The following is a 15,361-nucleotide window of genomic DNA, read 5'->3' as shown; positions in this document are numbered from 1 at the left end:
TGAACAAATTTTGAAAGCTTCACTTTTTCTTAGATGCCCCCTTTGCGGCCTTTTTGGCTTTGGCAGCCTTTGCTGGGCTTTTCTTCACCTTCGCTTTCAAGGGTTTAGCTTTTTTAGCCGGGCTCTTAGCCACTTTCTTGGGTTTAACCGCTTTGGGCTTTTTGGGACTCTTGGCTACTTTCTTGGTAGCGGCTGCTGACGGTTTCTTGGGTCTCTTCGGACTCTTTTTTACTCCCACCGATGCCGCCTTTTTCGGCTTCTTCACGGCCGGTTTCTTGCTTTTGGGAGCGCTCTTCTTCGTGCTCTCCGGCTGCTTCTTGTTCAGTTTGAAGGAGCCCGAAGCTCCGCTGCCTTTGGTCTGCAGGAGGCTGCCCTTGCTCACCAGGCTCTTGACGGCCAGCTTCAAGCGACTATTGTTCTTCTCCACGTCGTAGCCCGACGCCGCCAGAGCCTTCTTCAGGGCAGCCAGGGACATGCCGCTGCGCTCCTTTGAAGCTGACACGGCCTTCACGATCAGCTCGGAGACGCTGGGGCCCGATGACTTGCGCGCTTTCGCCGCTCCCGCCGGCTTCTTGGCCTTTTTCTTGGCCGCGGCTGGAGCCGTCGTTGGTGCAGCGGTTGATGCTGCTGCCGGTGGACCGGTTTCTACCATTCTCAATCGTAATAAAACAAACAAAAAAAAAAGCAGTCTGAGTAGGACGGAAAAAAATCAAATTACAAAACTCCGCGTTTCCTTCACTTCAACCTGTCCTGGTGGACCACCCCGCCCGCCCTTGCTCTTATTTATAGAATCAGCCGCCCACTGATTGGCTGCCCACTCAATGCCTGCTTGCTACAGACGCCTAGGCTACGGTTCTTCTAGCGCTGTGTTTCTTCAGCACCCGAAATTGTTTTTATAACGAAATGACTTTCATTTACACAAACATTCTCATTCGGATCTCAAAAGAAGAGTTTACAGTGTGGAGAAACCGTGCTGTGTGGTCTGGATGTATGCTAATAAAGTTGAAAAGAGCACACTAACTGCCTCCTTCAGTCTTCTTCAGCTCCCAAAGCCATAATACAAACATTTTGATTTGTGAAAATTAAAGCGATCTCTGGCTCTACCTTTATATAAACTCTCTGGAACAATTTTTAAAATGGTGTAAAACGACACTATTCCTCATCGGCTCTTCCCTGGGAAAATTCTCATTAAAAAAAAAAACTGATCTAACTGAAGAGAACTAGCACATACTATTCTTCAATATCTTGGTATTGAACCTATTAAAGGTTTGTTGTCTTAATAATTAAAACCCTAGTTTAGGTGCCCACGTGTTGCCTGGGGTGCATTCATAGAAAATAATGTACAAGTTAACACTTGCTAAAGCAAAATATAAAACAAGGAAAGAAAACAATCTCCACAAGAAAAAAATGTATCAAATCCTTTCAGACATAAAAAGGAAAGGGGAGTAACAAATTGATAAGGAGATTATATAAGTAACTTTCTAAATAACACCAAAAGGCCTAAGCCAGAATTACCTCCCCTTCCTACTACCGTAATTGCCCGAGTCCTAATCAGATATCTTCTGTTGTGATCAAATTTAAGTCCAGTAAGGTTCTTTATATTTCAGAAAATGCATATATTTTGCACCCAGGTATTTTATCATACGTTTACAAGGATATGCCAGCAAAAATGACCCCTCCCCCCCCCCCCCACCACCACCACCACCAAGGATAGCATTTCTCATCTTAAGGCCAGAAAAGTCTTAACAGGGGATGGCAGACATATACCTATACTATTAAATAGGGACACGTTAGAATTGCTGGAGTTAATCAATATTATTGATTGCAAAAACACTCCAGCTTGTTTTAATAGCAAATATTTTTATTGAAAAAATGTGCTTTTACCCTGAGCACTTATCATATTTAAAAACAATAATACCCACTCACTCACAGTACCTGACTAACATCACTCGAAATTCTCTTGCTAAAATATACAGGTAATGATGTTATGCTTAGTTATTACATTCTACTAAAATATCAAATTGCTAATAATGTCCTCTTAGATTTCTCGTCCCGGCTTTCCACACGGGTACTCTGTATATTTTGACTCTGAAGTTATCACCAATAAATCAGTGTATGATAGTCTATGAAGCAATCCTCCGTCTAGTGTGATAATACCTTTCAGTCCTCCACAGGCACACGATAAAGAAATGGGTTAGTCACTCCTGGATTTGTCGTCAGCTGTTCCTTATATAAATGCCGGTTCCCCAAAGCAGGACCGCATTTCCCTCACTTCATCAGGAGGAACCACCACACCATCTAAAACAACACAAACCCATTACCACCCCTCTATACTCAAATTCCTATATCTCACTAAATCACAATATATTCTCAATAATTCCACTTACTTTGTTCAATTCTGCTGCAGGCCAGAATGAGACATCTCAGCTCGGGAGCCAACAGCCACAGCACTGAAACTATCTGGGGAGGTTAGAACGCCATCTTTAAATGCTCACGCCATATATCACCCCATCTATTTTTCTTAAAGAGACAATACCTCAAACCCATTCTACCTCCTGATTAAGCCCTGCAGGAGCCACTGTTCCCCACGTGTATATATATCGTTGCTCATAGATAATAAACAAAGACTGATATTACCCCCCTTACTGTTACTTAGAGGGATCTGTGTCAAAATCACACACCTAAGTTGTTCTATCGTGTGGTTAAATTCATCCCAATGAGCAACAAGAGGATTAATCATCTTCTTGAGCAGTAAATTACTAACATGCTCTGCTAGTCTGTTCTTTAATTGGCGTTTAGTATGCCCTATGTAGTAAAGACCACAAGGGCATATAATACAATATACTACCTGTGAACTAGTGCAACAGGCATTTTGCCATAATGAGAGGCCCGAGAGCTGGTCTCGAAGGGCCCATTTAAACGAGGGCTGGGCCCGTTCGTGCCAGCGAGGGGCATGCTGGGAGAGCGAGGGGTCATGTAAGGGAGCAGCCTGCTCAGATTGGCTGGGCAAACAATGCACTCTGGTGCTGGGGCAGAGCAGGCTGCTGATTGGCTGGGAAGGTAGCAGGGGGCGGGGCTGGGCGAGGACATAAAGGGAGGAGGGAGACATCGGACTCCAGGGTGCTGGTGATCCGCGGAGGCTGTTTTTGGCGGTTTTTTACGGCGGTTTTTTGTGCAGGCCCTGATTCTTCAGCATGGCGGATGGAAGAGAATCTGGAGAGGAAACTGGAGGAGCGGAGGTGTCCTTCTGCGCTAGTGATTCGATCGGGAGGAGTCCGGTGGAAGTGAGTGCTGGGGGGGGGGGGGGGGGAGGGAGGTGAGCTTGCAGGCCCACGTAGATCGAAGGAGATTGCCAGAACAGCCATTGCTGTTGATGCAGCTGTGGCAGGGAAGAAGAGGCAGAAGAAAACTCGACATCTTAGTGCTAGCAGGTTGGGGGGTACTTTGGGGCAGGGGTTTGGGCCGGAGGAGGACGCACTGGGCGGCCCGGGGGGAAGAGAGAGGGGAGAAGAGGCTGGCACTGGTAGGAGGGGGGGCATTAGTGGGAGCAGCGGACGGGAGGGGTTGGGGGACTTAGAGGATGGGGGGAGCCAGCAAGCACCAGAGCGGGGGAGCGGCCCAGATTGGTCATGGAGGGCAGTCCCGGGTGTCCCAGCCTCTGCAACAGGTCTTGCGGCAGGCGGCTTTGGTGAAGGCCCCCCTCGAGGCGTAGGTGGGGATAGGATGGGGTGGGGCCAGTACCCTTGGGGTGCTTGGCCCACGTTTGGGATGCCTTTGTGGTCGGAACCAGCAGCAGGCCAGTGGGCAGTTCCTTGGGGTGGTGCTCCGGGCTGGATGGAAAGCTGGCCGAGCTCAGGGCGTCCTGGGGTGGGGGTTCGGGACCCCGGATGGGGCACACGGTGGGCTGTTCCTGCTGCTCCTCCCAATTTGTCTTTACAGATGCAAAGAGAGGTCCACGCGGTTGGAGTGCCAGCAACGAGGCGCCCAGGGCAGGAGACGGACCAGTTTGGGACCACACGAGCGGAACAGCTGGAGACCGAGATGGGAGGTCGAACGAGGCCAGCGGAGCGTACGGTGACCACGGACCAGGCGGCAGGCTCGGCGGGCAGTGGCCCAGCAGCAGGAGATGGGCCAGCGCTCCCCACGGCGGGGCCATCTGGATGTGGTAACAGTGAGTGTGCACGGGAGAGCGGGGGAGGCGAGGGCGGCGCAGGCGTAAGGGGAAGGGGAAAAGGGATAGGTCTTCGTCCTCGTCGTCGGACACATCTACGACTTCTTCGTCCTCTTCCTCCGCTTCTAGGCCTGAGGGACAAGAGGCGGGGAGAGTGGTAGCAGGGATGACAGGGATAGGAGAGAGAGGGCCGCCGGCGCTAGTGGCGTTGTCGGAACTATGGGAACAGGTCCCGCGGGCGTTGCGGCAAAAAATTCGGCGCAGGAAGTGTATAGATGTATTCCGGTTGTTGGAAGGTAGGAAGCCTAGGCGCGGAAAAAAGCGAGGTAAGAAAGCAGAGGCTGATAAGGAGCGTAAAGTAGCAAAGACAATAGTTAATTGGGTGCGAGCTTTTTTACGTTTGGCTAGTGTATGGGGGCAGCGGGACCAGGGTCAGTATGGCGTCTTACTGGCGTATGCAGATTCAGTTTTAGACGCATTCCAGCGTTTCGGGGGTTGGGCTTGGTTAAATTACGATGAAGCCTTTAGAGATAAGATGGAAGAAAATCTACACATGACATGGGGGACACAGGACATAAACCTGTGGCTAACGCACATGGCCCCTCGGGGAGCGGTGACTGGGGGAGTGGGAAGAGGGGGTATTCAGCAGACCTCGAGTAGTCGGCCCTTTCGGGTTGCGGGGAGAGGAGAAGGGGGCACCGGCGGGACGGGGACGGCTTCAACAGCAGATGTATGCTGGCGGTTCAATAGAGCAGCATGTCTATTCCCCGATTGTAAATTCAGGCACGCTTGTTCCACGTGTGGGCAGGGGCACCCGTCCATTAAATGTACCAAGAAGGGAGCAGGGGGCACAACCCTTGCCACGTAAGTGGGCAGGACGGGCCCCCACGCCGGTGCAAGTCGATGCGATGCTGCCATGGCTCCATCGATATCCGGTGCGGTCAGCGGCTCAACTGCTGGAGGGTGGTTTTCGGGAGGGGTTTCAGATCCCTTATCGGGGGAGGGTAGAGTCCAATTGGGTGCAGAATTCTGCGTCCGTAACAAAATTGAGGGAGGTGGTACGGCAAAAGCTAGATGAGGAGTTGAGTTTAGGGAGAATTGCGGGGGCCTTTTCAGAACCCCCCGTTTTCCCCATTCATGATTTCCCCGCTAGCAGTGATCCCTAAAAAAGCGCCCGGGAAGTTTCGCCTCATACATAACCTCTCGTATCCGGAGGGCAGGTCGGTGAACGCGGGTATCCCAAAAGATTGCTGTTCGGTCCAATACACTTCATTTGATTGCGCGGTGCGGTTGGTGCGACAGTGCGGAGAGGGCACCCAGCTGGCGAAGGTTGATATTGAGGCGGCCTTTCGATTACTGCCAGTGCACCCGACAGCATTCCCTTTGCTCGGTTTCCATTTTGAGGGGGCCTTCTACTACGATCGCTGTATGCCAATGGGGTGTTCAGTGTCTTGTGCATATTTCGAGCGCTTTAGTTCCTTCGTACATTGGGTGACAGCTCAGAAGGCAGGGTTGGACACACTAGTCCATTATTTGGACGATTTCCTGTTTATAGGAGCAGCGGTCGGGGGGGCGTGTGGCCAGTTGCTGGCTGCCTTTATGGCAGTGGCTGAGGAGTTTGGTATTCCTTTGGCCGCGGACAAGACAGAGGGCCCAACTTCAGTCCTCACATTTCTGGGGATTGAGATTGACACGGAACGAATGGTGACGCGGTTACCGCACGGGAAAGTCGAGCAGTTAGTGGAGCAGATCATAGGGGTGTTGCATGCAAAAAGGCCACGCTTGAGGCCATTCAGTCGTTAGTGGGAAGCTTGAATTTTGCCTGTCGGGTGCTTCCGATGGGTCGCGCCTTTTGAGGCGTCTGGGGGCGGCAACGGCGCACGCATCACTGCCGCATCACCACATCCGTTTATCCGCAGGGGTGCGCAGGGACTTGCGTATGTGGTTGGAATTCCTTGCCGAGTTCAACGGCACGCTGGTTTTGCAGAGTCCAGTTGTGGCGCACGTGGATTTGGAACTGTTTACAGATGCAGCAGGGGGTCATGGTTTCGGAGTGTACTGTGCGGGTTCGTGGTGCGCGGCCCCCTGGCCTTGTTGGTGGGTCGTGTCCGGGCTTACAAAAAATATCACATTTCTGGAGTTGTTTCCATTTGTAGTAGTCTGCGAGTTGTGGCCAGAGCGACTACGGAACAAAAGCGTTGTAGTCTGGTGTGACAATCTAGGGGTAGTGGAGGTGGTGAATAAGCAGTCAGCGCGTTGTTTAATGGTTAACTCGTTAATGAGGGAATTAGTGCTGCGCTGTTTGCGACTAAATGTTCATTTGCGGGCGAGGCATGTGCCAGGAGTGAATAACCGGATAGCTGATGCGCTGTCCCGTTTTCAATTGCAGACGTTCAGAACATTAGCGCCGGGGGCGGATCAGGATGGGCAGCGAATGCCGGAACAACTTTGGCAACTCGGAGACCCGAGGTCTGGCAGTTGTTGAAGTCTTCAGTTGCCCCAGCTACATGGACAGCATACGTATGTGGCTTTGACAAAGTGACGAGTTTCCTACACAGCCAGGGTTGGGAGGCTGGTCGGGCATCTGATGAATTGTTAGCAGCATATGTTGCAAGTGCTCGAGGGTCTGGGACTTCGCGTAGTGCGGTCCGGAGGCATTTAGCGGGTTTTTATTTTTTCAGTAAAGCATATGGGTGGGGGGTTCCTGAATCGCAGTTTCTGGTGGGGAGCGCATTGAAGGGATGGGGGAGGGTCGTGCCACCGGTGGGGGACACAAGGCGGCCAATTACACATGGGTTATTAGTGCGCGTGTTGCACGCGGTGTTCCAGGTGGCGCGGTCGGATTTCGAAGCACGGCTTTTCCGCGCGGCTTATGCGCTGGCATTCTATGGGGCGTTCCGAGTGGGGGAGTTAGTTGAAAGACGCCGGGCGGTGACGGAGTTTTCTGGTATATTACGGGAGAATGCATCCATTCAAGATGGGCAGTTGCGTATCAGATTGCTGCGGTCTAAAACGGATCAGAGAGGAGTGGGCAGTACAATCGTGTTGAGAGGGGTGCCGGGAGTTGACTATTGTCCGGTGACATTGGTGGCAGCGTACCTCGAGGTCCGGCCAGCGGGGCCGTCATCATTGTTGGTGCACGCGGACGGGCAGGTCTTGACGAGGTACCAATTTGCAGCTGTATTACGCCAGAGTCTTATGGCGGTGGGAGAAGATCCTCGGCAGTTTGGTACCCATTCGTTCCGGATAGGAGCGGCGACCAGCGCACATCAAGCTGGGCTTGGAGCGGCTGATATTCGTCGCATAGGACGTTGGGCGTCGGGGGCATATCGGGGGTATATTAGGCCCACATAATGGGGGTCTTGGGGTGCGTAGGGGCGCGGGGCGACGGGGGGGTGAGGTCTCTGGTCTGCTGTCGGTTGTCACAGAGTGGGGACTCTTTGTGTTGGTTGCTTCCCCTTGTAGATGGAGGAGTCGCGGCAGCTGTTTGGATAGTGGGACATTCCTTTGTGCATTGGGCCGGTGCACGGGCAGCCAGGCGCCCGGGTGGACTGCATCTGGGATTGGCGACGCGGGGCCTCCGAATATCGTGGTGGGGCGATCGTGGAATGAGGTGGAGGCAGCTGGTGTCCTTGCTGTATCGGCTGCGAGGAAGACAGCGATCTCCGCGGATATTGCTGATTCATTTGGGAGGAAATGATGTGGATAGTTTGACTGGCAAGAGATTGATTGACATGGTGAAGGATGACTTGCGTCTGGTCAGGATGTGGTATCCGGATACCAAACTGGTTTGGTCAGATATAATACCCAGGCCGGCTTGCCTGCCAGCCCGCAAATGGCGGCGCGGGCTAAGCAAGATAAATCGGCAGGTGGGTCTTTGGGTGACAGCCAGGGGGGGGTATCATATAAAGCACGATTGGGTGGATACATCGTGTGCAGGGCTATTTGCCAGGGATAGAGTCCATTTGTCTGATGTGGGGTTAGATTTGTTTTTGTTGGACATACAAGAGTGTTTAGAGTTCATTTGGGGGCAACGATGAGGTAGGCCGCAGCTTCTTTGGGGGGAGAGGAGAGTCTGGCAGGTGCAAGACCCTCCTCTTGTGGCAAAAATAAAGAACGAAAACCCGAGCTACAAAAGACATGGCTCATGGGGGGGCTGAGCCGGAGCATGAAAGGCGGGTCGGGTGACCCGGGAGACAAGTGTGGAGGTCCACACAGAGTCGGCCCCTGCTGCGAGGGCGGGGCTTAGACGAGAATGCCGATTTGCTGACAGGGCGATCGGCGGATGGGGGGGGGGGGTCCAGGCTTATGGCATGGCCGGACCCACGTAGCTCGGGTGAGGGGGGGGTGATAAGTTGTACAAGTTAACTAATTTGAATTGTTAATAAAGTAAGCTGCGGCCTAAGTTTTCCCAACAATGGTTTCAAGAAAGTTATTACGGTGAAGGAAAAAGGGGGAAGATGGGATGGGGGGGAGGGGGGGGGCTTGGTGGTGAATGGGTCCCAGCTCCAAGGTTTATGAGAGGCCCGAGAGCTGGTCTCGAAGGGCCCATTTAAACGAGGGCTGGGCCCGTTCGTGCCAGCGAGGGGCATGCTGGGAGAGCGAGGGGTCATGTAAGGGAGCAGCCTGCTCAGATTGGCTGGGCAAACAATGCACTCTGGTGCTGGGGCAGAGCAGGCTGCTGATTGGCTGGGAAGGTAGCAGGGGGCGGGGCTGGGCGAGGACATAAAGGGAGGAGGGAGACATCGGACTCCAGGGTGCTGGTGATCCGCGGAGGCTGTTTCCCACCCACCCGCCCTCAGTTGAAATGGGGGAGGGGGATGTGCTGTAGGAGGACGTGTGTGTTTTTGTGTTTTTCAGGTGGAGCAGGTGATGTCGCAGCGGCAAAAATAAAGAACGAAAACCCGAGCTACAAAAGACATGGCTCATGGGGGGGCTGAGCCGGAGCATGAAAGGCGGGTCGGGTGACCCGGGAGACAAGTGTGGAGGTCCACACAGAGTCGGCCCCTGCTGCGAGGGCGGGGCTTAGACGAGAATGCCGATTTGCTGACAGGGCGATCGGCGGATGGGGGGGGGGGGGTCCAGGCTTATGGCATGGCCGGACCCACGTAGCTCGGGTGAGGGGGGGGTGATAAGTTGTACAAGTTAACTAATTTGAATTGTTAATAAAGTAAGCTGCGGCCTAAGTTTTCCCAACAATGGTTTCAAGAAAGTTATTACGGTGAAGGAAAAAGGGGGAAGATGGGATGGGGGGGAGGGGGGGGGCTTGGTGGTGAATGGGTCCCAGCTCCAAGGTTTATATGAACACCTTATCACTGTGGGGTATAGGAATGGTCCCAGTATCCAAGGAATATTGGCAGTACATACATTTCCCACAAGGGAAGTGTCTGCCCTCCTCCATAATCCTACTAGGTCTCAGGTGGGGGAAGGGTAGGGTGGGGGTTCTCAAATGGGGAGGTGGAGAGGGGGTTCACGGATGGGAGAAGGGGTGGGGAGGGGGTTCTTGGATGGTTGAAGGGGACAGGTGGGGAGGGGACTGGGGTTCTTGAATGGGATAAGGGGACTGAGGTGGGAGGGGTATTCACAGATGGGAGAAGGGGGTGGGGAGGGGGTTATTGGATGGTTGAAGGGGACTGGGGTTGGGGAGGGGGTCACGGATGGGAGAAGGGGATGGGTGGGGAGGGGACTGGGGTTCTTGGATGGGATAAGGGGACTGAGGTGGGAAGGGTATTCACGGATGGGAGAAGGGGGTGGAGAGGGGGTTCTTGTATGGTTGAAGGGGACTGGGGATGGGGAGGGGATCACGGATGGGAGAAGGGGGCAGGGAGGGGGTTCTTGGATGGTTGAAGGGGACGGGTGGGGAGGGGACTGGGGTTCTTGGATGGGAGAAGGGGACTGTCACTGGGGTCTGAGAAGGGGCCATATGGGGCCTGGGGCTGGTGGGAAAATGGGGCATGCGTGGGTCAGGTGGGAGAATGGTTCTGAAAAGGGGGCCCTAATACAAGGCATGTGGATGAAGGGGGCTGGAACTGGGGGCTGAAAAGGAGGGTAGGTGGGATAAGGGGGCTAGTACTGGGACTGGAGGCTGAAACTGGGGGCTGAAAAGGGGACAGGGAGAAGTGGCTGGGGGGCTGAAGCTCGGGACTGGTGAGATAGTGGGGCTGGAACTGGTGGCTGAAAGAAAGGGGCGGAGAGAGGGGCAGATCCTGGATGGGGAGCAAGAGGGAGGGCAAACCCTGGATGGATGGCAGAGGGAGGGCAAATGGTGGATTGAAGGGGCAGAGAGAGTGAGGGCAGACAGTGGATGGAAGGGATAGAAAGGGCAGACAGTGAATGGATGGGGGGAGAGAGAGGGCAGACAGGGGCAGATGGTGGATGGATCATGGAAGGGGCAGAGATAGAGGGCAGATGTGGATAGAAGGGGCAGGGAGAGAGGGCAGACATTGGATGGAGGTGACAGCAGAGAGGGCAGACACTGGATGGCAGAGAGAGACCGAAGACAGATGCTGGATGGAAGGAAGTGAAAAGAAGATGAGGAAAGGAGAAACCTGAGACAACAAACTGTAAATAAAATATATATTTTTTATTTTTTTGCTTTAGGATAAAGTAGTATTGTAGATGTGTTAATAAATGTTTATAATATAGAACATGTAAACCAGGTAATCTTTTGATTGGACTAATTTTAATACATTTTGTCTAACTTTCAGAGAACAAAACCCCCTTCCTCAGGTCAGGATAGGATACTGTAACAGTACTATACTATATTGACCTGAGGAAGGATGTTTTGGCCTCTGAAAGCTAAATCTATTAGTCCAATAAAATGGTATTATTTTATTTTTTATATTTGTTTTATTTCTATTTGTTAATTTGTAAAGTGGTGATTGGTATTTGTTAGGTTTTTTTTTCAAATTTACATTTGCTGTCTTTATATTTTGCACAGTACTAGGGGACATTTTCTGTTTCTGTGGTGTTGCATTGTATGCAGAGTCTGGCATCTTGGGGGTTCAGTTTAATTTTTGTCTAAATAGAAAGTTTTAATATTACTACTTATTCTATCGTGGATTAGGGTGTATCTGTGTTTGTGAAAAAGACATGGCTTTCACTTGGCATTGACTGTGCAGGATCGACGACGATCTGTACTATTCTGTCTGGTTTCATTTTACAATAGGTGAATTGATGCTCTAGTGCTCACTGTAGTGTTTTAAGATGTTTTCCTTTTCTTTGTGTGATTTAGTAGAAATGACTGCTTATGGTATGGTAGAATTGCTCTATAGGTCCTGAGTGTTTTGTATTCTCGGCATACCTAGTACTGGATTTTGGAGGGGGATGTTAAAAAATGACTGGGAGGGAGGGAGGGAGGGGGGCCTTGGAGCTGGGAGGGAGGGAGGCCCTGGAGCTGGGGGCCTTGGAGCTCGGAGGGAGCGGTCTGGGAGCTTGGAGGGAAGGGTGGCCGGCCCTGGAGCTAGGGAGGGGGCGGAGCTAGGGGCGGGGCTAGGGTGGGGCCCCATCAAATTGGTCTGCATAGGGTCATGCACTTGCTAAGACCGGCCCTGGATAGTGGACGCCTTCTGTGAAAATAGAATAACACATGCCAATGCTTTTTGAGGAGGTCTTGACTTTGACAAAAACAACCACGACCGGTGGGTTAAAAGGCCCCTTTTATATGCTTTCTTGAGGACCCCCAAAGGGTACCCGCGGGCTTTAAACCTCTCAATCATAATTTTAGCCTGCTTCTTAAATTCCAAAGTAGAGGAACACAATCGTCTTAATCGCAACAATTGACCGACCGGTACTCCCCGCTTTAAACCATAATGATGAAAGCTTTGGTAATGTAATAAGGTGTTGCGGTCGGTAGGCTTTCGAAAAATAGTGGTAATGAAGCCACCATTCACTGTTCTACTGATTTTGATGTCAAGGAATTCGAATTCATTCTGGGTTATTCTAGAAGTAAACTTAATGTTAGAGTTCGTGGTGTTTAAATACCACAAGAAGGCCCGCAATTCTGTGATAGGTCCCCGCCAAAACAATACCACGTCATCAATGTATCGCTTCAAAGACACGATATACCTGCACCACTGAGACTCATACACATGCCTCCTCTCAAACTGAGTCATATAGAGGCAAGCTAAAGAGGGCGCTACAGTCGCCCCCATAGCTACCCCTTGGATCTGTTTATAAAACTGATCCTCAAATTCAAAATAATTATGGCATACCACCCACGTCAACAGTTGTTTTAACACCTCAATTTTTGATACCTGGGTGCATCCTCTCAAATTGGTCGCAGGCTATCTGTATGGCTTTGTCCTGAGGAATGTTTGTATATAGGGCAACAACATCTAAACCCACCATATAGAAGTCATCATCCAGCTGAGGTTCTAAATTCTCCAACATTTGTATATAGTGCATGGAATCCCTCACATACGACTCCGCTTTTTTGACCATAGGGTTAAGCAACTTGTCAATATATTTAGACAGAAGCTGCAGTTTTTTATATCAATAAATGTTTGTTAAAGTTAAGGAAGTTGTCTGGTCAATTACAGTGGTTTAATTATTTTCAGGTATAGGTATATGTCTGATTGCAAAAACACTCCAGCTTGTTTTAATAGCAAATGTGCTTTTACCCTGAGCACTTATATTTAAAAACAATAATACCCACTCACTCACTCCCCTCGTATTTATTTTGTCCCAAAAATTCATAAGTCTACTACAGACCCTCCCGGCCGCCCTATTGTTTCCACCAGGGATACAGTGCTGGAGCCCCTGTCTAAATATATTGACAAGTTGCTTAACCCTATGGTCAAAAAAGCGGAGTCGTATGTGACGAAACGCGGAGTTTTGTAATTTGATTTTTTTCGTCCTACTCAGACTGCTTTTTTTTTTTGATTGTTTTATTACGATTGAGAATGGCAGAAACCGGTCCACCGGCAGCAGCATCAACCGCTGCACCAACGACGGCTCCAGCCGCGGCCAAGAAAAAGGCCAAGAAGCCGGCGGGAGCGGCGAAAGCGCGCAAGTCATCGGGCCCCAGCGTCTCCGAGCTGATCGTGAAGGCCGTGTCAGCTTCAAAGGAGCGCAGCGGCATGTCCCTGGCTGCCCTGAAGAAGGCTCTGGCGGCGTCGGGCTACGACGTGGAGAAGAACAATAGTCGCTTGAAGCTGGCCGTCAAGAGCCTGGTGAGCAAGGGTAGCCTCCTGCAGACCAAGGGCAGCGGAGCTTCGGGCTCCTTCAAACTGAACAAGAAGCAGCCAGAGAGCAAGAAGAGCGCTCCCAAAAGCAAGAAACCGGCCGTGAAGAAGCCGAAAAAGGCGGCATCGGCGGGAGTGAAAAAGAGTCCGAAAAGAGCCAAGAAACCGTCAGCAGCCGCTACCAAGAAAGTAGCCAAGAGCCCCAAAAAGCCCAAAGCTGTTAAACCCAAGAAAGTAGCTAAAAGCCCGGCTAAAACTAAAGCAGTGAAACCGAAGGTGAAAAAAAGTACAGCAAAGGCTGCGAAAGCCAAAAAGGCCGGAAAGGGGGCGCCTAAGAAAAAGTGAAGCTTTCAAAATTTGTTCATTCTCTTATAAACCCAAAGGCTCTTTTCAGAGCCACCACCACACAGATCAAAGAAAAAGAGTAAGATTTTGGTTCTTGCTAAATGACTTGAAAAGCCTGCTTCTGCAGTTATTATATAAGCTGGAGCTTCGGTATACCAAAGTATAGGCGCGGGCGTAGCTGCCAGCAAGTTGGTTTAATTCAGCAGAAGCAGGTATGGCCCTGCACGGATGTTTCAACAACGCATCAGCCTGAATAGCGTTTTTTTTTTTTTTTTTTTTTGGGGGGGGGGGGGGGGAAACCGGCGTTACCGATTGAGTAGAGAACAGGCCAAAGGGGGGGGGGGGGGGAAATTCAATACAGTAGTTTGGGAGGGGGAGGAGAACCGGGAAGAAATACTGCAAGATGCTGCCTACAATCCCTAAGTAGTAACAAAAGAGCAGACTGACTCGTCAGCTCTTTTTGTGTAGGGATGTGGTGGCTCTTAAAAGAGCCTTTTGGTTGTGTAGCTGGAGCATAATGGCTTTCTAAGCCCTCTCACCACGAATACGACGGGCCAACTGGATATCTTTGGGCATGATGGTGACTCTCTTGGCGTGGATGGCGCACAGATTGGTATCCTCGAAGAGCCCCACCAGGTAAGCCTCGCTAGCCTCTTGCAGGGCCATGACAGCCGAGCTCTGGAAGCGCAAGTCGGTCTTGAAGTCTTGCGCGATCTCTCGCACCAGGCGTTGGAAGGGCAGCTTGCGAATAAGCAACTCAGTAGACTTTTGGTAGCGGCGGATTTCTCGCAGCGCTACAGTACCCGGTCGATAGCGATGAGGCTTCTTCACACCGCCTGTGGCCGGTGCGCTTTTACGAGCGGCCTTGGTCGCCAACTGCTTACGAGGAGCTTTTCCACCAGTAGACTTACGAGCAGTCTGCTTAGTACGGGCCATGCTGGATACAAACTCTGCTTACGTCTCTTCTGCTTTCAAAAAGATATCTCCACCACATAAAACCAGATCGCGCCGTTCTGCTCTTTTATAGGTTGCTCCATGGCTGCTGATAGGCTCCGAGAACCGTTAATGAAGGTATGAAAAGCCCGCCCTGTGGCGGGATTGGTGCTTTGCTTAGAGGTGCATCAATTTCGTTTTACTTACTTTTTTTTTTGGGGGGGGGGGGGGTCGTTTTTGTTTCGTATTCTTCACCCTCCTAGATTAAGTTAACCATTTTGAAATTTTGTAAACAAATGAGCAGGCCGAATCCGAGGTTTGAAATTCCCGCCCTGTGCAGTGATCGGAAAGAAACCCTTCTCCGTTACCGGCGCAAACCTGAATCCCGGGGACCAACAAATGTTCAAATGCTTACCGAAGGGATTTTTCTCATTTAGGTCTGGGGAAGGGGAGGGGGCAGGTGGTTGCACCTGGACATAAAAAAGAAAAATGAAATCTTGACAACTATCTTATTCTCTACAACAGTGTTAGAAGAGGGAATTGGTCGTTAAAATCTGCAAACGTTGTGCACAGAAACCGTGTTTCTACCAAGTATACTTGGCATGCACCCTACTTTATTTGCACTCAGCTTTTGGCTTTTGGCATTCAGCTTTTGGCAAAAACTAGTCTTTGGACCAGCAGAAGCCAAGCCTGCCTTGTCTTCCCCTGATACCCCTTTTTTCCGGGC

The 15,361-nt window shown here is 51.1% G+C and overlaps 3 protein-coding genes across 3 annotated transcripts in view; 1 reads left to right on the top strand and 2 right to left on the bottom strand.

Moving 5' to 3' along the window:
• Positions 1-15,361, bottom strand: part of LOC115481206 — a 61,208-nt gene that overhangs the window by 7,279 nt on the left and 38,568 nt on the right. Inside the window, exons 3-4 of the mRNA XM_030220311.1 lie at positions 14,309-14,651; positions 12,230-12,238 (exon numbers count right to left, since the gene is read on the bottom strand). Coding sequence (XP_030076171.1) covers positions 12,230-12,238; positions 14,309-14,651 — 352 coding nt within the window. The remainder of the gene's footprint in view (positions 1-12,229; positions 12,239-14,308; positions 14,652-15,361) is intronic.
• LOC115481208 (histone H1-like) lies at positions 20-652 on the bottom strand. The gene has a single exon (XM_030220314.1). The coding sequence runs from the start codon at positions 650-652 to the stop codon at positions 20-22; it is 633 nt and encodes a 210-aa protein (XP_030076174.1).
• Positions 13,075-13,701, top strand: LOC115481209 (histone H1-like). Its single transcript, XM_030220315.1, has one exon. It carries the CDS (start codon positions 13,075-13,077, stop codon positions 13,699-13,701), a length of 627 nt encoding a protein of 208 aa, XP_030076175.1.

Source organism: Microcaecilia unicolor, chromosome 11 (assembly GCF_901765095.1).
Source record: "Microcaecilia unicolor chromosome 11, aMicUni1.1, whole genome shotgun sequence".
In the NCBI taxonomy this organism is placed as follows: Eukaryota; Metazoa; Chordata; class Amphibia; order Gymnophiona; family Siphonopidae; genus Microcaecilia; species Microcaecilia unicolor.
Note: the sequence above shows the minus strand (reverse complement) of the source record. Positions and strands in the feature narration are given on the sequence as shown.